The 24,121-nt window shown below is 36.1% G+C and overlaps 2 protein-coding genes across 7 annotated transcripts in view; one reads left to right on the top strand and one right to left on the bottom strand.

Annotated features, from left to right (window-relative positions):
- The first annotated feature begins 888 nt into the window (after positions 1–888).
- Positions 889–2,513, top strand: LOC110607076 (UDP-glycosyltransferase 91C1). The gene has a single exon (XM_021746133.2). It carries the CDS (start codon positions 1,046–1,048, stop codon positions 2,444–2,446), a length of 1,401 nt encoding a protein of 466 aa, XP_021601825.2. The 5' UTR covers positions 889–1,045; the 3' UTR covers positions 2,447–2,513.
- A 934-nt stretch (positions 2,514–3,447) lies between these two features.
- The window catches only part of LOC110606349 (BEACH domain-containing protein B), a 43,031-nt gene continuing 22,357 nt past the window's right edge, over positions 3,448–24,121 (bottom strand). For 3 of the 6 annotated variants that reach the window (XM_021745111.2, XM_021745113.2, XM_021745115.2), the window contains 19 exons: positions 16,396–16,657; positions 16,053–16,244; positions 15,762–15,980; positions 15,478–15,654; positions 14,271–14,383; positions 13,578–14,048; positions 12,747–12,960; positions 11,513–11,734; positions 10,942–11,418; positions 10,541–10,873; positions 10,002–10,454; positions 9,872–9,918; positions 9,685–9,778; positions 8,586–8,792; positions 7,767–7,892; positions 7,291–7,662; positions 6,941–7,172; positions 4,686–5,447; positions 3,448–3,863 (listed from right to left, as the gene is read on the bottom strand). In XM_021745111.2, the coding sequence (XP_021600803.2) occupies positions 4,714–5,447; positions 6,941–7,172; positions 7,291–7,662; positions 7,767–7,892; positions 8,586–8,792; positions 9,685–9,778; positions 9,872–9,918; positions 10,002–10,454; positions 10,541–10,873; positions 10,942–11,418; positions 11,513–11,734; positions 12,747–12,960; positions 13,578–14,048; positions 14,271–14,383; positions 15,478–15,654; positions 15,762–15,980; positions 16,053–16,244; positions 16,396–16,657 (4,945 nt within the window). In that variant the 3' untranslated portion in view covers positions 3,448–3,863; positions 4,686–4,713. Of the gene's footprint in view, positions 3,864–4,685; positions 5,448–6,940; positions 7,173–7,290; positions 7,663–7,766; positions 7,893–8,585; positions 8,793–9,684; positions 9,784–9,871; positions 9,919–10,001; positions 10,455–10,540; positions 10,874–10,941; positions 11,419–11,512; positions 11,735–12,746; positions 12,961–13,577; positions 14,049–14,270; positions 14,384–15,477; positions 15,655–15,761; positions 15,981–16,052; positions 16,245–16,395; positions 16,658–24,121 lie in introns of those variants that run through there. The other 3 variants (XM_021745112.2, XM_021745116.2, XM_021745117.2) reach the window with 3 other exon arrangements.

Here is a 24,121-nt window from a genome sequence, read left to right on the forward strand (position 1 = left end):
AATTTTTTAAACATAATTAAATCTTAAAAATGAAAGTATTTAGAATAAAAAATAAATTTCTTCATAAATAATATCAATACAAATTACTCATTTTTAAGTATAGAATTACGAATATTTAAATGATACATGCGATACATAAATTTATTGTTAGTCAATATTTCAATTCTCTCCTCTTCAAGTTTATAGGTTCATTTGCTATTTGAACCGCATACAAGGGCTCATCTAGAATTGGCTGCTTCCTTTGCTTTTACTGTTTTTTTTTTTTATTTGGCTTTTATGCGTTTGGTCCAATGGCTTATGGATCCACCTAAAATTCACTTGTTAAAACGCTGTTTAAATACTTTTTTTCGAGGCTTAAGATATAATCTGCTGATTCGATATCAAATTCTCTTATCGTATATCATATCACTCATTGATAGTAGATTGATAAGAAATTGTGGAGTTATTTAGAAAATTTGAAGTTAGATTTTTCTGGTTTCTCCTTATTCTAGGGGTTGAGTATTATCTTCTCAATGAACTTCGATGAAATACAACATATTCTCTGATCAGAAAGCGTTAGAGATTACCCACAAAATTGAGTCGTTCAATTTAGAGTTACTTTTTTTTTTTATTAAAAAAATGATAAATCATCAACCATCAAAACTAATACCTACTCCCTTGCTACATATTCATTATTATTGTTGTTATTATTATTATTTTGCAAGGCTTGGATTTGAAAGTCCAAAACATTAAAGTTAAAATTTCGAAATGAAAAAATATGAATATTTAATCATAAAAGCTAAATATACCGGGAAAAATATCTGACACTGACGAATGCCCACCGATATTGACCTTTTAACAATTATATATTTTGTCGATTGTGGCCAATAATCACTATCGGGTAGCAGGTGAACAAACGCTCAAGCTGCGTCACCACATGCGTCCGCATTAGTTACACAGGAATATCACTTCTCAGGGAATATTAACAATCCCATGTACCAAAAGAATTGCAGGAACACTTAGGACGATCGAAGAAGAGAGACGATAACTCCATTTCACCCTTCACATGGAGAAGGGCAGCGAACTTCACATAGTGGTCTTTCCATGGCTAGCCATGGGACATCTCATACCATTTCTCCGATTCTCCATGGTTTTAGCTCAAAAGGGTCACAGAATCTATTTCGTTTCAACGCCAAGAAACATCAATAGGCTTCTCCGATCAACGCAAAAGCTATCTTCTAACGTTTCCCTAATATCCCTTCCCTTACTTTCCGTGCCTGGTCTACCGCCGAACGCAGAGAACACCTCAGACATACCCTACTCCAAACAACAGTTACTGAAGAAGGCCTTTGATCTGCTTCAACATCAGCTAACCGATTTCATGCAATCCACAAGACCAGACTGGGTTATTTACGATTACGCCTCTCATTGGTTGCCGTCTATAGCCTCTGACCTTGGTATCTCAGCCGCCTTCTTTAGTCTCTTTACCGCCGCAACACTGAGCTTTGTTGGCCCGCCGTCGATGTTGATGAACGGTGAGGATTCCCGGTCGAAAGCCGAGGACTTCACGGTCGTGCCTAAGTGGGTTCCTTTCGAGTCAAACGTGATGTATCGCATTCATGAGATTACCAAGTATGTGGACAAAACAAAGCAGGATGAAACTGGACCAAGTGACTCGGTTCGGTTTGGCTTTGCGGCTGGAGAGGCTGATCTCGTTATTATTAGAAGCTCACCGGAGCTTGAACCGGAATGGTTCGAACTCCTTGGCAACCTGTTGACGAAACCGATTATACCACTGGGTTGGTTGCCTCCAGAAGAAGAAGAATATCGCAGCAGTGATATTGAATGGGCATATATTAAAGAATGGCTAGATAAAAAGGAAGCCGAGTCAGTTGTTTATGTAGCTCTTGGTACTGAGGCTTCTCTGACTCGACAAGAAGTGAGCGAGTTGGCTCTTGGGTTGGAGAAGTCGAGGTCGCCATTCCTTTGGGCACTCAAGAGCACACCAGGGTCAACTCAGAACGTGTTGGAGATGCTACCGGATGGGTTCGAGGAGCGAGTCAAGGATAATGGGCTCATTTACAAGGAATGGGCTCCACAAGTGAAGATATTGGGCCACGAGTCAGTTGGGGTATTCTTGACTCACTGTGGTTGGAACTCGGTTGTTGAAGGACTGTCGTTCAACAGGGTTTTGATTATGTTTCCAGTGCTAAATGACCAAGGGCTCAATGCTAGATTGTTACAGGGAAAAAACCTCGGGATAGAGATACCAAGGAACGAGCAAGATGGGGCATTTACTTCCGATTCGGTGGCCGAGCTTGTGAGGCAGGCAAAGATTGATGACCCGGACAATATGACGAAGAAGATGAGAGGCCTGATTGGAGATAGGGATAGGAACAGTCAACTAACGTCGGCAGTTGTTCATTATCTCGAAGAGAACAAGATTTCCAAGTTAAGGGCCTGCTAAGTGTTATTACCAGCAATTTTTCAATCTCGGATTTGATGTTTAATAAAACGTTGATTTGAAATGATTAGTCATGTTGTCAAAAAGCATACCGTTTCACCTTGTCAGAATATATTTATAGGCCAAAATTTTAATTTTAATCATGATAATTAAAAAAATAATTTTTTAAAAATAAGTAAATTAATTTTATATATTTTTTATTTAAAAGCTAAATAAATTTAATTTAATTTTTTTAATTAAATCATATATTTTTATTAGGGGTAAAATAAATTGTAACTTGAAACTTATTTTTAGATTATTAATATAATATTTTTTAAAAAAGTTCATTCACATAAACAGACTTGATATAAATTTCAATATCTGCTATTATTCCACATATTATTCTACGCTTAAAACTCTTTCCACAATGTATTTATATCAAATTTACAAAATAAGAATCTGGCTAAAGGATTTTAATAGAATTTGATATTTCTTAATAAAATATTAATTTCTAATTCATGACTTGAACAAAATCCAAAATCCAAAATCTTAATTATTCTTAAATATTGAAGAAAAATGCATTTGCTTTGAAAGATGATTAATGAATTCTGTATCAAAATAAAATATAAAACATTATACAATCAAAATTAAATAACATAAAAAAAATAGATGCAATTTTTTTTAAGAAAATAAAAATAACATTTAAATTTAACAAATTTGAAGGACAAATAATAATTTTATCAAAAAGCACATTAAATCCAAAAACAAATGCTTAAATTAAATTTTCTTTTCTTTTTTTTTTTTTTTCGGGGGGGGGGGGGGGGGGGTGTTGATGGTGGTTCTAACCTAGGTACGCCACCGTATTGAATCCGATAACGGGATTGAGCATTGGAGGGTGACAATGCCTCAAATTGATCATTAATCGCCGGTTGCTGTAGGCTACTGGCACATGTTTAAAGACAGAAACCTTACCTATTGCAGCTATTCTCTAATAGCCTTAACAATTTGCTGTAAAGTACATGTAATAATTTTAATATTACGTTATTGCCATTCATGGAGGCATTAAAGCCTATATGTACAATGTTTTAAGGATCAGCACATGCTGTCCATAAAACAAAAAATGAGTAACTGAGATGCCATTCTTACTAATACATGACATTTCTATTCTAATTCTATAAGAATATAATGTACATGTATGTGCAAACACTATTCCTTGCTCCCCCTAAAGACAACATAACTATCTTCTGGTCCAATGGGAAAGAATCTCTACCATGCATATTATTTGAGGTTGGTGCATATGTCAATTTCGAACTTCAATCTGTTTCGTATCTGTCGATTCTGATGGAACTACTGCATAGCACCAGAGGTTACCCTTTTTAATACAAATGGAAAGGCGCCTGTCAGAGTAAACGACAGGTTTGCTGAAAGTCGGGCTGAATTTCTGCATGTCAAAAATGTTAGAGGGTGAATATCAGGAAAGGAGGAAAAAGGAAAAGGAAAGTTACATATATTGTTGAGCAAAAGTAACTGCATATCTTTCAACAAGAAGCCATTGAGTTTCTTCATTGTAAAAGCAAAAAGATGTCCCAAATATACTGTAAACCATTCCAGGGAAGAGTAGAAAAGATTCTCCACTAAGATATTTGCTCTAAATCCTAATCATCTTCACATCGTGTTACAGTATGTTTGATATGAGAATATAATAAGATCTGACATTTTTCAAGGAAGTGTGCCTGAGACTTGAGGGCACATTATAACTGAAGTTGTTTTTACACTTGCTAATATTGCAAGTTTTTTTCTATCCTAGCATTGAGACTATTGATAATAACAAACAAGACAATCAAATAAACAAAAAAATTAAACAATGAAATAGTAATGTAGCAGATTAAACTTTCCTTTGAAGGCAAAAATCTGACCTCAATGTGGATAAATGTAATAATTGAATAACTTGCCTTCCCATTTTTTTATTTTTTATTTTTGCCCCATCTGAATTTTTTATAATTCAACTTTCAACCTACATCTTAAAATTCTTCAGTAAATTGGGAATCTTTAGCCTCTGACATGCTTCCAACACCGGAATTCTAACCTCATTGTGGTTTATGTAGGTAGGCACATAGAAAGACCAAATGGATACCTCAATACAACTTACAATAGCCGAGAAGAACTGTTGCTATAAACTGAGCAAAAAATAGCAAGTACAAGGAGAATGTAGAGTGCAAAAGTTTATTGAAACACTAATGGCTAAATTCATAAAGATCCTTACCAGAGATCAACATGACAAACAGCAATCGTCAATTGCTTGACTCTGGTTGTTGAACGTAGATATGTCCCGTTGCAGTGGATTTAGATTTCACATGTCGAGGAGCACTAGATTTGCGAAGTTGAGGATTTTCTATAGAGTACACAAGAAGGTTTCCATCTTTGGTCCCAGCTAAAAAGCATTCTTCTGGGGTTACTGTTAGACATGTTATTACCTTTCCAATTCCATTATACTTTTTCACAACCTCAAGTGTATTCATAGAGCGTACAACTATCTGTCCTTGGTCACCTGCACAAACCAGAAACTCCCCACAGCCACTGAGTTCAATGCAGTTCAGCCGACCATTAGATTCAGAAGCAGCAAGATGTTTTCCGTTAATAGAATACAAATGCAGACTAAGATCATCATCAGCATAAATTACTATGCGTCCGTGCCGAGAGGCCACAAGCTTTGACAATGCACTGCCAGAAGGATGACGTAAAGATCTTATGTATCTTCCTTCCCTTAGGGTATGGAAAACACAAGTTCCGTCTTTTGAACCACTGATAACTATATCAAGCTCCACACTAACATATAAGCAAGTTATTATATCATCATGACCACAGAGAATATGGAAAGGAGTTTCAGCAATCACATATTCTTTGCGAGGTAGATCAGACTGAGCATTTCGAACTCTTTTTTCAGTGCCTCGGACACGGATAACTTCCCAAACCATGACTGTAGTATCATAACTTCCAGTTGCAAGTATGCTACCATCAGCTGACACTGCATGTTATTAACAAATTTTTACATAAAAAAAATGTGGAGACCCTTATGGGGCAACAAAATAACATGAAACCACCCATGTAGAAAATGTCGAGAAATGGCAATTTAATTGAGCAGAAGATAATGCAGCACCATGATCACAGAGTTGAGTTCACCTAAAACATTGTTCAACTTAAATGGTTGTATCTGGGTCATGCCTCACTCCAATTTATTTCATAAATATTTCTGATTTTTAATTTGAATATTATTAAAATCCCTATGACCTAATATCACCAACTTTCAGATCATTTTCCAACTAAGTTTCAATCACCATTCATCATCTTAGATGGATATATTATAATTGTCCCTCACTTTAATTTGTATCACAAAAATTCCTCAACTTCAATTTAATACATAAATGGTACATTCTACTTCATTCCCAAAGTTTTAGCATAATTAATGAATTGATCCCTATATTTTCAAGACGGAACACTTAATCTCTCCATATTTAGTCCGTCTAAAACCACAGCCCTTCCATCTTCTATCCATTATAAATGTTAGTTCAAAGATGATAGGTGGTCAAATTTCTGAAAATACAATTTTCTTCCTAAAATACCCTTTGTAAAAGTCCACAATCTACTTAAGGCTATTTGGTACCACTTCTTGTTCATCACAACCCCTTCTCCTCATCATCTTCTTTGGGTGCTTCTATCCAGAGGAGAAAAATGTATGCTGCAAGTGCTTTGAGTGGATTTCATGATGTGAGGTTGAGAAATGTTAATTGTAGATGAAGAAAGAGGACTGGTGTTCCTATTTCAGAAAGCTTTTTCTGAAAATTGAATGAAAAAAGTCTTTTCTGGAAGTTGTGAAGTATTTTAATAAATGGAAATTGAAGGACAAAAGCATTAAAGTTTAGTTGAATGTTTGACACTTGTGGGTTAGAGAAATGGTGAGTTGGCTTGGAGTAACAAAAACCATACCATTATAGCACCACCTTTGAAGAGTGAATTGGATGATTAAAAATATCATAATGAACAATATAATCTATAACTAAATAGTAAACAAGACACCCTCAAAGAAAAATGACACTTGTCCTCTACACAGGGTGACACTTTGGCTTAAAACATGTGAAAATTTTCAGGAATCGTCTACGGTAAGTGCTGATCACCAACTCACCACGGACTGTGGGGTTGCAAAGGTACTAATGTGATACTTTCATTCCTAAAGTGGTACTCAGAACGTTAAATCACAAATGTACTAAACCAACTTTAGCATTCCTAGATTTAGAGACTATATTCTTAAAACGTATCCAATATATGTACTAGCACCATCGACATTCATTCAGAAAATTTACAAATTAGATTCGGACATCCCTTTTTCTATAAGAGAGAGGAACAAGATTCAACCAAGTTGCCATGAGTACCAATCCATGATCAAGAAAGCATTTAGGGGGGAAAATCTCCATCAAATTTCTTTTTAGGGAAGATTGAACAAATTCCTATCATAAAATTTACCTGCCACACAGCTGACCACATCTTTATGCTGCCGAATGCTCTGAACAATTCTTCCATCATTTAGGGAAATGACTTGGAAACTGTTTTCCCAATTACCACACGAGATCAAAAAGTTCTCGGTAGGTGTTTGCATTGTTGCAAAGCACTGTGCTCCAAGTTCAATATTCTCGGCCAAAGGACTGCCTATTCTTCTAGCAGAAAGAACATCAGAACCAACCCCAAAAAATGGTTCCTGCCATTATCAACTCGTATTTAATAGAGTTCAACCTAAATAAATTTAGGAGAAATACAAATTGAAGTGCTATAAATACACTTTAGCAATATGCAAAAAAGAAAAATTAAAAGTCAACCTGCACACTAGAGAAGGTAAAATTGCCACCAGATTGCAATTGAGTTGTCAGCCACAACTTAACTGACAAGGTGAGCCCTTGGTTAACAAGGACAATGTGTGAGTCCAATATGCCAATATATAATACAGCTGATGGAGCATAACTGGTATTAGACACAATAGATGTCAAATTAATAGAGTCAGGTGCAAAATACAAAGGATGAGCAATTGGAATTGGTGGCCCTCTTCTTGGATGTTTTTTACGGAATATCTGGATTGGTGTCTGTCCAAAATTCGCAATTTGGTCTTCAATTGCTGCTCTCTGCAACTCATCTTCCATGGTTTCTAGATCAACAGCACCTTCATAAGTTAAATAATAGAATACGTTCGCTGCCTGTAATTTCACACAATTTCCAAAGATTTTAATGGGCACATAACCAATTCGCAACACCCAAGACTCCAAAAAAGAAGAAAGGAAGAGAATCAGTCTGGCAATACCTCAACTGCTGGCTTTCCCCGCTGCTTGTAGCCAAATACCAAATCAATCCAGTTGTGGAGATTTGAACTAACATATTCACTTTCGAGGGCCTCCCTATTTTTGCTTATAAATAATTCCGGTGATCCCTGCCACCCCACCAAAAAGAAAGAAAAATATCAAAACTAACTTATTATGGATGACATCAAGGGGAAAAAAAAAAAAAAAAAAAAAACTAAGAACATAAAGGGGAGAATATGGGAAAAAAGGATGAAGTGAGAATATCCTTCTGTTTGTTTGGAAGAGAATGAGAAGAATGCAACTGTACGGAACTTTTTTGTCTGGAATAAAGAGGCAACTTGATATTATCTTATAGTTTGAAGGATAAAAATTGATATTTCAACCCTTTTCCACCATTCTCTCACCCAATTTCTCCATTTTGGAAGGATTTAAAACTGAGGCCCCAAATGGAAGAGCCCAAAAATGGTTTTATAGACCTCTGGGGCTCTAGAAGGAGTGTCTATAAGTCTTATTTAGTATGATTGGGAGCATTACTTTTTAAATTTGTTCCTTCTCCTCTTGCTTGGAATCGAAGGATTCACAAGAATTCAATTCAATTCTTTTTTTTTTCCATTAATTTTTTTGTTTGGAATGGAAGAATCCATTTCTTTTTTAACTTACAAAATTTTCATTTTCAAAGAAAATGAAATCATATATGATTTTGCAAAAATTCATTTGAATTCTTTTCATGTAAAATGAATCAAGCCAAATGGAGGGATTATGATCTATGTTGCCTGTAGTTGTGTGTGTGTGGCTGGTGTATGCAGAGTGAGCTCACATACCTTGGCCCATGGAGGGAGACAAACATCATCTAGTGGCTCCCCATCTTGTTTAATTCCAAGATGATATGAATTTGAGTTAACAAGAAATTCTGGCATGTAGAAGAACTCGGGAATTAACTCCTTCACATCACTTGTATTAGAAAGACAATTTCGATATGTGCCTTTGATGCCTTGGAAAAGACGATCAGCATGATCAAACTTTCCACCCTGATCAAAACAATGGCTTAGTGAAGCTTTTGGTTGAAGAGGCAAGGAAAATATATTAATAAAAACAGAACAAACTAAAATATCATTATCAACAAATTCATTCTGATCCAAGTATACAACTAAACGTGCAGTTTATCATCTTATGTACTATAATCAACAATTAGATAATTACCATACAAGAAATTAAGGGATATAAACAATTTGCATGGCTTGTATTTCATACTAAATGGTTCTTCTAACATGAATTACAACTTTACTTTAAAACATCAAGTGAAAGTTTCATGCAGTAATAGTGAAAGTAATAAACAAAAACTTCAGACTCTGAAGTTTTACATTCAGTGGGAAATATTCATGCGCCTCATTTAGCAGCGTGATTAGAACATCACATGGTCTTAAACCCCAGTAAGGCTGAAGGGTAAATTCTATAAAACTGCAAGTAGGAATAGGACAGCCAAACCACGTAGAAGTGAAAGCAGGGTAGCAAAAGAACAGTATCCTTATAAATATGTTTCTGTGAAATAAGAATGTTAAGATGGAAGCAAGGAAAACAAAAAAGGGAACAGATGATGATAATGAAAGAAAACCACCACATAAAGAACCTTATAATGTTTATTGGTTTTTTTTTTCTAATTGTGTATACATATACTGACGAAATACAGCACTTTCAACAGGAAAATAAAACAATGTAGTAAAGTAACTATAAAAAATAAACTCAATTTTATAAAAGTTAGCAATAGTAAATACAGATGAATAATGTTATCAATGCAAGTGTACTAACACATTGAGTTTTATGGGTACTGTCTCAGTGCCACAAGGACCACATATCACGAAGACTACATATTCTTTCAGTCTCTCAAAGATATAAAGGGATATACTAAGTAAAGATCTGCACCTGCAAATTACGGTGAAGTGATGTGAATGGCTCTAATCTGAGAAGATAATAAAGCACAATCCCCATGCTTGAGTAATGAGATCCGTAGTAGAAACTGCACTAAGAAAAGCAAGTACAGTTGCACATTAGAATAACAAATTACATAGTGCAAGAAAGCATTGGATTCCCTGATAAGTCTAAAGATTACCTGGGTATATCAGGATCAGAGAAGTTACGGTATCTATCTTCAAACATCTGTACAGGTGAAGCCAATGCTAAAATATGTCTCATAAGCCAATTTCAATTAGTGTTTATCAAATAAAGAAGGATAAACAAACCTCAAACCGTTTCAAATCCAATGCTCCAACAGGTTTAGTGAGATCTCGAAAGGTTGATGATTTGTTGAAGTCGAGAACATCGGAGGAATAATCAGCCAAAACCCAAGGAAAGATGGGATACTGTGTTAAATCATTATAAGATCTTCCTGCAAGTGTGTTGAGAACCATTAGGTATTCAAAGTTTGTTATATCCCTTCTCCTCCATCTTTCTCTTGCAATTTCTGCCATCTCCAAGGCAACACGTCTATCAACAAGCACAATAGTTCCACTCTTGTCCTTACTACTTCCTTTTGGAAACAGGAATTCATTTCTAGTAGCAACTATTAGAGTCCCAACTTCTTTTGCATCTTTCAGTGATGCAAAATTTAAAAAGACTGGTGCAACTGAGTTGCCAAAGAAAATTTCTATGGCAGTGTATCTAAGCAGATAACGAGTCCAATAGACAGCTTTTATCTGGGAAGAAAAATAATAATAAAAAAAGTCAGGGAAAGGATAAAAGAGAAGCCAAAAAGCAACAAACTTCTTTAGAGATTTCTTACCTTGCCAATGTTCCATCTTCTATGGCGTTTAACATGTTTTAACTGTCTTTGATGCATATTTTCATTCACTGTTTCTACGTTATCAGCAGAAACCCCTTTCAGGGCACAAAAATCTACATCCATGGGCCATTTAAGAGACTTGGATCTTTGCTCAAGTTTGGTTACATCAGACTTGCTTGAAGCATCAAACTTCTTGAAAACAGACGATCCTCCAGTTCCCTCAACCAAAAATTCTCCAAAGAAGTGCAAGAAATTTTTCATGACTGCCAATTTTCCAGCTAATTTTTTCTTTGGTGTCACAAGTATGCATGGAACAGACAAAAGAACCTGAAACTGGAACCACATATATCAGCAATGCGGTAACAATGTTCTAACTGTTTCCAAACTTAGTTTAAACATACCTCACTAGTGTCTGCCTCTTGCGAAGAGGAAGGAGCATCTTTTTTGTCTTGTATAACATCCTTCTGATCACTGCTGCCTTTAGCTAGCTCTGAGCATTGACTCTCTGAAAGATCCTCAGAGATGGATGCCTTCTGAACACTCGGTTCAGCATCATTTTCACCAGCTTCTGAGCTCCCCTCGTCAGTTATCCTGCGGACACCTTTCAGTAGAAATCGCTTCATTTGCTCCGGAATATGGCTCACAAAACCATCTTTGATTTCATGAACAAGTAGACTATCCTCAGTGCGAGAGGCAGTGGATGGAGGATGACACAGCTTATCATCAAAATGATAGTTCTGTCTTAACTTGGGTCTGCGACGCCAGGCATCTTCTGTCTTGTCAAGTTTCCAATGCCTTACCACACTATTTGGAAAAGGATTAGCTGACCAGGGACCTCTCTCATCAATCAAAGTGCGGAACATGTGTATCCATTTTTCCTATAAAATGTGAGTCAATTATTCATTTGAATAATATTTCAACATATTTCAAGGGGAGACAAAAGATATGCTCTATGATGCAGAAAACACATACAGCAACATTTTGCTGATCCTCCTCATGTGAAAACTGGAATACAGCTCTCCTGTTGTCGTCTACAGCAAGAATTGTGTTCAAGCTGCTATTTATCTCATCTTCAAACGCTTTCTTATTAGCAGCTTCTGCAGAAGTATTCTCATCCATCCTAGCACGAAGCTCAAGCAACTGCCTGGAGCGGTCAGATATCGATGTCTTCAAGTATTTTAACTCATCATGGAGCTAAAAAGAAAATTAAAAGATCAAACATTAAATAAGCAACCGTATGGGGTATATAAAACAAAATTTCCATGACAAAAATGAATATTTTATTGCAAATGAGAAAGAGACTTCATCATATCCTACTGTGATCTCTTAAAACAGGATTGCCCTTTCAGAACAAATTGAGTGGCTATGGCATGCAGATTGAGATCTTGAACAATCACGCATATATATATATATATATATATGCACACATTATTAAAGGTTATGATAAACTTATTATATTTAATCATTAAGCTAATAAGTGTGAATCAATCTTCAAAGAGTTTCCACAAATATTAATTGAAATAATTATTATTTTCTGTGATACCAATATAAGTCATTATATGATAGAAATATCTAATAACTAACTTGATTATATTTAAGAATAAACTCAAAATTATCCATGAAAAGAAAATATAAGCAACATAAAAATTAAATAAAGAACACTCTCACCTATACATTATAAATATTTTGATAATTTTGATTATAAATATAATACATTATTACATCTTAATTGCAATAAATTATCCATGTAAAACAAAAAAAAAAGAACTAACTACTATAAATTAAAAAAATGAAAAATGAAAAAAAGGTAAACAATGTGAGACTTTTGTCCCACATCCTTTGCAAATAAGGAGGGAGGAATGCTGCTTCCTTATAGAAAGGGGAAGGTCACTCCCATTTACTTGGTTGATATGCTGTACCAATTAGCAAAACCTCCCTTCAACTACTATCTCAGCCAACAATAGATAACCCATAGTCCACAAATCTCACTACAAACCTAAGCCCCGAATCCCACCTTTCAAAAGAGGACATACTATACCAAGGGACTACTGGCCCCACTAACTTTTGCACTAGGTTCTTGTATGGTCACATGCGACTCGATAGACCAAAATAAGCCAAAAAAATACAAAGGTAAAACAATAATTTCAAATGCAGCATTCAACAATGCAAAAAGCAATTAGAGGACTACAAAATAATTGAAACAAACCGCAGCAAGGACGCGATCCTTTTGAATCAGATTCTGAATGGAGCCTGTATCTTTTGAGTTACTCCCCAAATCAGGAGAGTCATCTTTACCCACAATAGCAGTAGCCAGCATTGCTTTCCCACAGTTGACTGTTTCTCGGATCAAGTGTGATATAACATGAGTGCGAGCACCATCATCTAACATGCCATATTGGAACCTAATAGCTAGCAAAAACCTGGGAATGGTGACAACTCAAAGTCACGACCTTATGATGAACACTTGACAAAAAGCAAATCTATATCCATAACTAAAGTAAATAAGTCACCCTCAAAACCAAATTTTCTCTTCAATATAGTGATACTGTTTAATAGGAAGTTAGCTAGTAATTCAAGGTGTTCTATTGTCCTAGAACTGAACATCCTTGCCCTCAAAGTTTACTTGAATAGAATAGGTTTCTTTCTGTTTAAGGCTTTACTATTTAAGTTGCACTCTGCCACAAGGACAAATTTGAACTTCAGACATTAATTTTATAATGACACTATATTCCAGTAGGCTAGAATTTCTTGAAAAATATTGTATATTCAATAAATATTTTTATCTTCCATATTTATTTCTTAAAAAAAAAGAAAAGATAACTCTACTTCCCTAACATTTGGATATTGCATTTGGAATTTTATACTACTGTGTTTCAGATATCGAATTTAAAAAATTTAAACTATTGAAGGAAACAGTTAGAGACTGTGTGTGCGAGCGCGTGTGTACGCACCCACACCACAACCTCAATAGGGCACTAATGCAAACTGCAATTTAGGTAACATTAAGAAAATGAAGTTAGAGTGAGAGACATAGTACCAGAGGAAAAGCTGTAATCTGCTCTTACTTTGCTCATCATCAGCAGCCAGAAGAGAAGGCAAAAGTAAAATGACCTGTTGCACGCATCTCGATGCTCTTTCTAAAGAAGATTTGGACAGATATACAAATACAAGTCTGAAAACAATTCTTGGGCATCTCTCCCCCCTTAAAAGCATTGCTTTATCAACAGTTTTATTTGGTTTTCCACCTAAGGCATTGCCTATACCTCCCGAAACAACAACTGCAGCCATTTCAGCTGCTGGAATATTCAATGATTCAACTAGGCCACGTGCTCTTTGACCAAAGGAGGGTCCCACTGCTGGTGATGATTTGGGTAGCATCCTGCTTGGCCCCTTACCATTCATCTCACCAATGATAACCCATAAATTATCATATAAATTCCACCACTTATCATCAATTAGGTCAACTTCATCTTCATGTGTGATTGGGCGCTTGCAAGCCCATGGATTTCTAAAATTTTGAGAAAAAAAAAGGAAAAAAATTATCAAGCAAAACAGAAGATTATGGAAAAGGAGCAGCAGACATCAAAAGTTACTTCTTTTAGTTACATAGTAAAGAACCAATGCACACGTATGCACACATATATGAAAGCGTTAAACCACACAATAATGGCCTCCAAAATAATGTTATTTTAGACAAGCAATAACAAGCAGAAAAACATATTGGTAGTACCTAGATGTTCGGTAGTCAAATTCTCCTTGCAAGATTTCATATAGTGCAGCATGCTCCTTCTGATTTTCTGATTCTAAAGAATCCGGAGACATTTCAGAGCCATTTGCTGGAAACTGCAAGAAAGAGTGAGGTAGGTTAACATCGCCACTCCATCAATAAGAACAAAACAGAAGTGGAATAGGGAAAATCTTTTCATCATTAGAACCAATTTAAGAATGTGTGATGCATGACCACAGCATAAAAGTTTACTAACATAACAGTAATGTAATGCTTCCACATTAAATGGTGCTAACACCATTTACCAGTGTTTGTAGAACTGCACCTTCTTTTGTGTAATTAGAAAGAAAAACATAGTTGAGTCCACTAGAGAATAGAATTATCGAGAAAGAAAGAAGGAAATGCAAAATGGTAAAAAAGGATCGTCCTATAATAAAAGTCAACATTTAATGACAAACAAGAACATATAAGTATATAACGGAGGCAAAAAAAAAAAGTAATGCTCTCCACTCAAGCTGAAAAAGCACTTAAAATCAATTCAGTAACCTCCATTTTTCGAAAATGAATGCATTGCTCTGCATCAAACTACTCCAGAAAAAACACAATTTCAAAGAATTTTGGCATCTCTTCTACATTAAACCATATTCATTTTATGCCAAAAGCCTTCATTTAAAATCAATACAGTTGGTTTTAGGGATTGAATTTTCCTATAATGGTGAGATGCATTTCGAAAATGAATGCATTGCTCTCTATGGTTTTGCTTGTTCATACCATGCCTAAACCAAAGGTTTTAAGCACAGAGTTAAGAAAAATAAATAATAATGTTTTTAATGTAAAAACAAAAATTTCAGCCATGAATTAAGGCTATGGATAATGGGAAATCAAACATGTAAAGGGATCAATAGGATGCCCAGGATGCCCAATTAGAGAGAGAGGTAGGAGGGAGAAAGGAAATCATAATAATCATTTAGACATAGTTCATTTGAATTTAAACCAAGCCAATTTGGAACTTCAATTTATCATGCAAATTTTGTAGTTTAAGGAACATAAATGGTGACAATATTAGAGAAATACTGCTGGAAGAAAGATAAGTGAGAGGGACGAGGCGGAGGGGCATTGATGTTTGTTCTGGACAGGATACATGGTTCAGTAAAACAAACATTCACATAAATTCAACCTTGTGCTGCATTTCACAGTTCAAAAGGCATACCAGAATCTTATGGTCGATTTCAGAGACAAGCATCTCATCGACTAGCCGTAGAAGATACAATGTATTATCCCGACATGGTTGAGTAGTAAAAATGTTTTCCTCATAAGAAAAATCAACCAGCTTTTGAATCAACTCCTCATATACATCACGAAGAAAGTATGAGTATGAGATGCCACCCTGTGGAGAATAATGACAGAAAAATCATACTTAAACTATTAGTTAATTTATAATGTGAGAAATATCTGTGGCAGATATTTATGGTTTTGGTCAGGATTGTAACATACATGCTCACAGTGCATAAGTAGGAAATTCACAGTTTCTTCCAACTGTTGCCAGCCACCTTTTACAGAATGCAGATAATGACAAAGAACAACACAGTACAAACTCCTCACCAAGTTCTGCTCAAGAAGGTCACTTTCACTGTGGTTTCGAGAATCTAATTTGTATTCTTTCAACACATCAAGCTTTAAAGAAGCTGTTAACCAGGCATGCCATCCATGTTCCTAATCCCAGTTTTCAGCTAGTTAGGAAATAGATCAGCAAAAAAGACATATTAACTATTCACACAGTCATACCATTAAAGCTTCAATATTTGAAGAATTTGAATCAAGGAGATCAAGCAAATCTCTAATTATTTTTATTCTTGCTGATACATCCTCACAGCTAGACAAGAATCCAAAAATGAGAACCAAGATCTGAGGAAGGAAAAAATGAGATACATTTCCTTTGCTTCTAGGTTTTTCAACCTGGCTATGTTTCTGTAACACCTGCATGCATCCATTTTAAGGAAAACCCACTCAGACAAAAAGTTCAATGTAAGAGAGAGTTATATGTATACACACACAAAGAGCAAGAGAGAGAGAGAATGGCAATGCAACATTAACAGAACAAAGAAAACAATTCATAAATTATTATCACCTGTTTTGGACTGGCACCACCAAGAAGAACATCAAACAAGCTGGCACACAAATAATCTGTCAGTGGAAATCTGAACAACCTGTCAATCATAGCTGAAAAGATTGGCTGCATCCTTAAGCTGTTTCTCTTCTGGCTTTCCAAAAGAGATCTTGGTCTTCCAACAGAAAGACTGAAAAATCTCGGTCCCTTCTTCTCGGATGGCAAACCAACCAAAAGCCTCCCCAGGAACTGTAAGCCAAGCAGTCTAATGGGCTCATGTTCCCTATTAGAAACAAAATGTAAGTTATACAGTAAGAATATATGCATCATTGATCTCAACTACTACATACTTTAAAAGCAATAAAGTTGTCAAGAGCAATCTATATAAATCATATTCCTAGGTTTGCTGAGTTCTTAAAGAATCTTGATATTTTTGCAGTTGAATACTAACAAAAAGCAGTTGTATCACTATATAATCTAAGTGCAGATCAAGTTCCAAACAAAGAATAGGATAGCAATTGGCACTGTACTTATTTTGTCCAAATAGTAAACCACTAGAAGAAAACGAAGCAGAAGATTTGAGATTGTGGATAACATGGTCTATAGACACTTGATTGGAACAGAAGCGGACTAGGATAATGTAACAAAAGAATAGCTGTTAACTCGTTCACTTGTCACAGCTTAAGCAGGATGCATGATGTATTGGCCTCTCAACGCCTCCATTCCCATGGGCTAGCTGTTGGACTGCCACCACCACAATTTTACCAATATGATAGCCTAAAGGTAGGTGTTACCAAAGGTTACACACACACACACATATATCCACGACTGTCCAAATTGGAAGTTCACACCACTAACGCCACATCATGTTCATTCCCAGCAGGCTTGCAGGAACAATTTCCAAATTGTCCTCCCAAAGCTTAAACCAACTTGAGAAGCTTAGTTATTATATGGTTGGAACATCTTGTATGTTCCATGGATCCAAAAAAATCTACATGAACCAACAACATTACAGCGTGTATAACACTGAATAGGTAAACCCCCAAAATATTTAAGGCCTTATACCCAACATCACATTAGAAATGTGCCATACGCTGCATCTTTTACAACAGAATATGCAAGTGGGCTCTTTTTCGCAAGAAACATAAGACCACACGGAATGTATGATTGTCCTGAGGTGAGACATGAACATCAATAACAACACTAGAGCTAAATCCACTATCATAAAGGCAAATATGCATTGGAGGCAATTATGAGGCAGAATTTTAATTAAAACCAAACCCAACCTAATATAAGTTTGCCACAAATTATTCTGATGTTTGTTAAATTTGGGTCAGGCTTAACTCACCCCAAAAACTAGCTCAGGGGAGGATTGCCTATGGCTCATATAAGGGGCACATTAACCCTTTCCACAACTGATGTGGGATTCAACACATCCCCTCACGCCAAGAATTTTACTGGTGCGTGACACATTTATGGGAGACCCAACATCGAATAGGGAGGCTTTGATACCATGTTAAATTTGGGTCAGATCTAACTCACTCCAAAAGCTAGCTCAAGGGGGAGGATTGCCTATGACTCATATAAGGGGCACATTACCCCTTTCCTAAACCGATGAGGGATTCAACAATGTGACCAATATAAAAGGTTCCTAATTAGGATGATTCAAATCTTTAGAATCCTAATTACACTTGATTTAAGAGATTTTATTCTTATTGTAAATATTCCTAATTTAAGTTAATTCTTTATGTATAAATACTCAAACCTTGTAAAGATCAATTAAATTGGAACAGAATAAAAAATTTCTCACAAAATTCTTCATGGTATCAGAGCTTTTTTCTTGATTTTAGGATTTAAATTTATTTTTTCTCTTAATTTTTTTTCCTATCTCACCGCCGCCGCTAGCAGAGTCGTCCAACCGTCGCCGGCCAACCGTCTAGTTCCGACGCTAGAAAGCCATGGTCATGAGGCTCATGCACCCTTGCAAGATTCTACGTCTTTCCCACGCGCCTCATGCGCCCTTGCAAGATTCTACGTCTTTCCCACGCACTGGCGCGTGTGACGTTTTCCGGTGGTCTTTTTCGACAGCAATCCTTCACGATAGACTTGCCTTCAAGTCGCCCTTCTGACATGTGCGGACTCGTGACTTGGTTCACCTTTTTTCGGCGTGGGAGACATTTTCCGATGGTTTTTCCGACAATGATTCTTTCCAAAAGACTTGCCTTCAAGTCGCGCTTCTAATCTGCTGGACCCGTGCCTCTTTCGCTGGTGAACAATAATTCTTTCATGTAAGGAGATTAATAATGTTTTTATTTTGATTCTGCTCCATGGATTATTGATTCTGATGCAAATAGACCTACGACGGGCTCCTCTGAAGACTTTATTAATTATCTTCCATGTCTACAAAAAGACACTGTCAAAATCACAGATGGTTCTTCCACTCCTATATCTAGAACCGGTTCTATTATTTGTACTCTAAATATCAAGCTATCCTTTGTTCTTCATGTTTCTTGTTTTCCTGTTAATCTTTTATCTGTTAGTGCTCTCACCAAAGTGCTTAACTGTAAAATTAATTTTTTTCCTAACCATTGTATTATTTAAAACCTTCAAACTGGAAAGAGGATTGGCAATAGTAAACTGCACGATAGCTTATATATGTTGGAAATCAATCTGAGTTTGAATTCACCTCAGACTCTTTTTGGAAAAAATTAGGATGTCAACCAGGAAATCATTAAGTGGTATCAACGGTTAGGACACCCATCCTTCTTTATTTTAGAGAAACTTTATCCTGATTTATTTTTCAAGACTCAATGTGGTTCTTTAGTTTGTGATGCTTGTGAGCATGCTAAGCATATATGAATCTCTTATCACTCCAGTAGGAGTATGATCCTTTTGTGACCATCCATTTTGATGTTTGGGAACCTACTCAAACAGTCTCACTACCTGGTAATCGTTGGTTTGTTACTTTTATTGATTGTTGCACTCGCATAACTTGAGTTTATTTGATAAAGGCAACCTTTCAATCTTTTCACAAGATAATTTGTACTCAATTTAATGCTAAGATAAAAGTTTTGAGAACAGATAATGGTACAGAGTATATGGATGGCCGTTTTTCGGCTTATGTGGAGTCTAATGTAATACTGTACTAGTTGTCCTTACACTAGTGCCTAAAACAGTGTTGCTGAAAAAAAAATAGACACCTGTTCGAAGTAGCCTGATCTCTCCTTTTCACCATGAACCTTCCAAAAACCTATTGGGGAGATGCAGTCTTAGCTGCAGTTTATCTCATTGACAGAATGCCTTCTAAAACTCTTGCCTTTAAAAACTCTATAGAGGTACTACAAGAAAAAATATACTTATATTGTTCCACCAAAGGTATTTGGATGCACGTATCTTGTTTATACTAGAACAGGTGGGAAACTCGATCCGAAGGCTATTAAATGTGTGTTTGTTGGGTATTCTCACACACAAAAGGGTTACAAGTGTTAGCATCCTCCATCTAGAAAATACTTTGTCAGTATGGATGTTATATTTAGAGAGACTGAATCTTACTTTAGTACTACCCCATCACCTCTTCAGGGGAGGACAATGAGAGAGACTGAACCTTACTTCAGTACTACCCCATCACCTCTTCAGGGGAGGACAATGAGAGAGAAGAGATGATTCCTAATCCTATAACTCTAGAATATTTTACTCTAGAGAAGACTACTATACAGGGAGACTATTGGTAATCAGGAGACTATAATATAGGAGGAGACTATTGGTGACCAAATTGGGCGTTTGGATAAATCAGATTTAAGGAGATACTCAAGCAGAGACAAAACAGAAGCAAAAAAAGTCATTGTGCAACCTACTCAGTATCATGAATCTTCCTCTTCTCCATCTGGTGAGTTACCCCAAAACCTTGAACCCTTTGATGATCTAAATAAACCAATTGCTCAAAAAAATGGAGTTAGATCTTTCACAAAGCACTTTATTTCCAACTTTCTCTCTTATGATTCTTGGACTCCATCCTATAGACCTTTGCCTTATCTATTTCCTCTGTGTCTATTCCATAAAATTGGAAGGAAGCTCTTGCAGATCCTAAATGGAAGGGAGCAATGATTGAAGAGATGAAAGCACTGACCAAAAATGAGACCTGAGAGCTTGTCACTCTCCTACCTGGAAAGAAACTTGTTGGTTGCAAATGGGTGTTGACTGTGAAACACAAAGCAGATGGATTAATTGAAAGATTCAAGGCTAGACTAGTAGCCAAGGGATACACTCAAACCTATGAAATGGATTATACGAGACATTTGCTCCTGTTGCCAAAATGAACTCAATCAGAGTATTGCTATCTTGCGTTGTCAACCTTGACTGAGATCTACAATAATTTGATGTGAAAAATGCATTCCTCCGCAGAAACTTGGGGGAAGTGTATATGGAAATCCCTCCTGGATTTGCTGATGAAAAAACACAAGAAAAGGTGTGCAGGCTAAAGAAGGCTTTGTATGGTTGAAGTAGTCATCCAAAGCATGGTTTAATCGATTCAGTAGAGTTATGATTTCCTTTGGCTATCAACAGAACAATGCTGACCATACCCTATTTATCAGACATCACAAAGATAAAATTACTCTTCTTATAATCTATGTTGATGACATAGTAATGACAGAGGATGACATTGAAGAGATGATTTGACTGAAAAAGCTTTTGGCTCATGAGTTCAAAATTAAAGATCTAGAAAAACTGCAATATTTTCTGAGAATCGAGGCTACTAGGTCAAATAAGGAAATCTTTATTTCTCAGAGAAAATACATTCTGGATCTTTTAGAAAAAACTGATATTTTAGATTGCAAACCAGCAGAAACTACTATTAAGAGCAATCACAAGCTACAGATATTGGTAGACAGACTGATTTATCTTTCGCATACTCGATCAAATATAGTATATGCACTCAACTTAGTCAGCCAGTTTATGCATGATCCTCGTGAGTCTCACATGCAAGCTGTTTTTCGCATTTTGTGATACTTGAAGTCTGCTCCTGAAAAGGGTCTCCTATTCTCTAAACACGATCATTTTCACATACATTCATTCACAGATACAGATTGGGCTGGATCCCTTGATGATAGAAGGTCGACTAATGGGTAATGTACACTTGTGGGAGGAAACCTTGTCACTTGAATAAGCAAAAAACAAAGTGTTGTTGTTCGATCCAGTATTGAGCCGGATATAGAGCGATAGCGCAAGGTTGCAAAGATTGTTGGAGGAATTGAAACTATTGGAGAGTGACAAACTCCTCTTATACTGTGACAACAAAGTTGCCATCAGTATAGTTCACAATCCGGTTCAACATGACCGAACAAAACACGTAGAGATTGATCGATACTTCATTAAAGAGAATTTAATAAATGGTGTCTTGAGATTAGATCATGTGACTTCCGATCAACAGCTAGCTGATGTGTTTGCCAAAAGGCTCAGCAACAAAACCTATCATATCTTGGTTTACAAGTTGGGTATGTGTGATATCTATGTGCCAACTTGAGAGGAGTGTTGACCAACATAGAAGGTTCCTAATTAGGAGGATTCAAATCTTTGGAATCCTAATTAGGCTTGATTTAAGGGATTTTATTCTTATTATAAATATTTCTAATTTAGGTTGATTCTTTATGTATAAATACTCAAACCTTGCAAAAATCAATTAAATTGGAATAGAATAAAAAATTTCTCCCAAAATTCTTCATCTAATAACTAGCATCTGTTAGTTGAGATTTTTTATGGATGCTACTTTATGGATAAGATGGCAGAATTTTACTTCTCAAAGTCAACCAACAGCATCAGGATTGTAGTATTTAAATTCTGATTGTATTTGTCTATTATTAGTCCCCATTCGGCAATAGCTAAAACAACTAATAGCTATTCTAAGGGTGATTAGCCAAAAGCTAAAACAAATAGCATTTCATGCTCCACTCCTTCAATCTCTAAATACCAATGTTTTGACTTGGTGAAAACATTAGACACTATCTTAATATCTCTTGCCATTCCAAACAAAGCCTTAGTAGGATCATTAAAATTGCAGTAGGACTCTTACTTTATGTACACCTATGATACAAAAAAGGGGCCACGCCCTAAAAGGCCGACTAAGCCCACCTGACATCGAGTCGAGCCCGTTACAGATTGGAGGACTGTGAGTGACACGGGTCTGAGTAGACATCAAGAAAAAACTAGGCTTAGGCCCGGTCCTTTTACACATTCATAGAAGGCCATTGCAAGTCCGAGAGCCCAGCCTAACTTCCTGGAGCGACTAAAATCAATCTAGAACTGATGGTCCATAAATATGATGGGCTATATCATGGGCTGTCAGAAACATGGACCTAAGTATAGTGAATGGAACCCACCTAAAGAAAAAAAAAAAAAAAAGGACAGACGTTTCATTGAGAATGCATGGCGAATTAACCTCTGAGCAACATTTAATACGCAGTACAAAAGAGGCATGCCACCTATCATATGAAAATCCTTGTCGGGAAAACAGACAAAATAAAATATTCCTGAAGGACACACCTCAACAAAAAAAAAAAAAGATATTCCTTAATATAAGTAACAAACGAAAGATCGTGAGAAGGATATAGAAAAAAATCAATCAACCAAAAAACCCTTTTTCAGTTATTAGTCTCTATCATAAACAATCATTCAATAACTAATCAGAAAAGTTAATTACAAACATTGTGAGGTTTAAGGCTAATCTGGACGGTATTTAAAGAATATTGCAATTTGTGCTTCAGCCCTCCACTTTGAGCCAACCCATTAGATGAGTTTGCTAATCTGGAACAGTGGGGTACAAGCAAAGATAATAAGCAGAAGAATTTGCTGATTCAGGTGACAACACTTTGTGTTGACAAACAAGTGGATTTTCACAGCGGGATCAAATGAAGGCATACACCTGGTGTGAAGATGCAGAAACCACCAGATTTAGTGACTCATGAATTTAACATGATCATTTGAATGCAAGCAACAACTGGGTTGTAGTGAATGGAAGACAACTTCCTGATTCACTACTCAATCTACAATGGTTCCTTCTGAGAAAATGAAGGACTCATCTGGCACTAATGTGAGCAATATGTTGAGCTATAAATTAGGAAGTATTGCTTCTTCGGTCATTAAAAAGCTAACTGGATTAGAAACGGCAGAAAGAAGGGCCAAAGGTATTTTTACAGTTGTGATGATCTTTATCCTACTCGTCATAAATGAAAGAAATTTGTTTTGGTTGGAATGGAGGAGCGATCAAATGCCAATGATAGAAGGTAATGCCCCAAAGGAACCCGCTATATCACTTTAACGAAGCTCATCCAGAATTTGAGCTTGAAGACAAGCACCTTCTCCAGAATGGGAGTGATGTTATGGACGCCACTTTACGGATAAAGGCAAAAAAAAAGACATCAGAATTTTACTTCTCAAAGACAACCGGCTACATTAGGATTGCAAATTTACTTCTCAAAGACACTGGCTACATTAGGATTGCAGTATTAAAATTCTGATTGCATTTGTCCATTATTAGTAGGAATCTGTTATCCTTACAAATTGCAGCAACCATGTATGTCTCTATTATAAAAGGAACCACAATCATTCAATAATAATCAGCAAATTAATTACAAAGATTGTGATGTTTAAGGCCCTGTCTTGAATCATAACAAAGGAAAGGCTTCAGCCATTGATTAAGATATTCCTGTTCACTGTCCAGTGACGTGATTCTTAACACGGGAACATAAGAATA

This window comes from Manihot esculenta, chromosome 18, assembly GCF_001659605.2.
Source record: "Manihot esculenta cultivar AM560-2 chromosome 18, M.esculenta_v8, whole genome shotgun sequence".
Taxonomy (NCBI): Eukaryota; Viridiplantae; Streptophyta; class Magnoliopsida; order Malpighiales; family Euphorbiaceae; genus Manihot; species Manihot esculenta.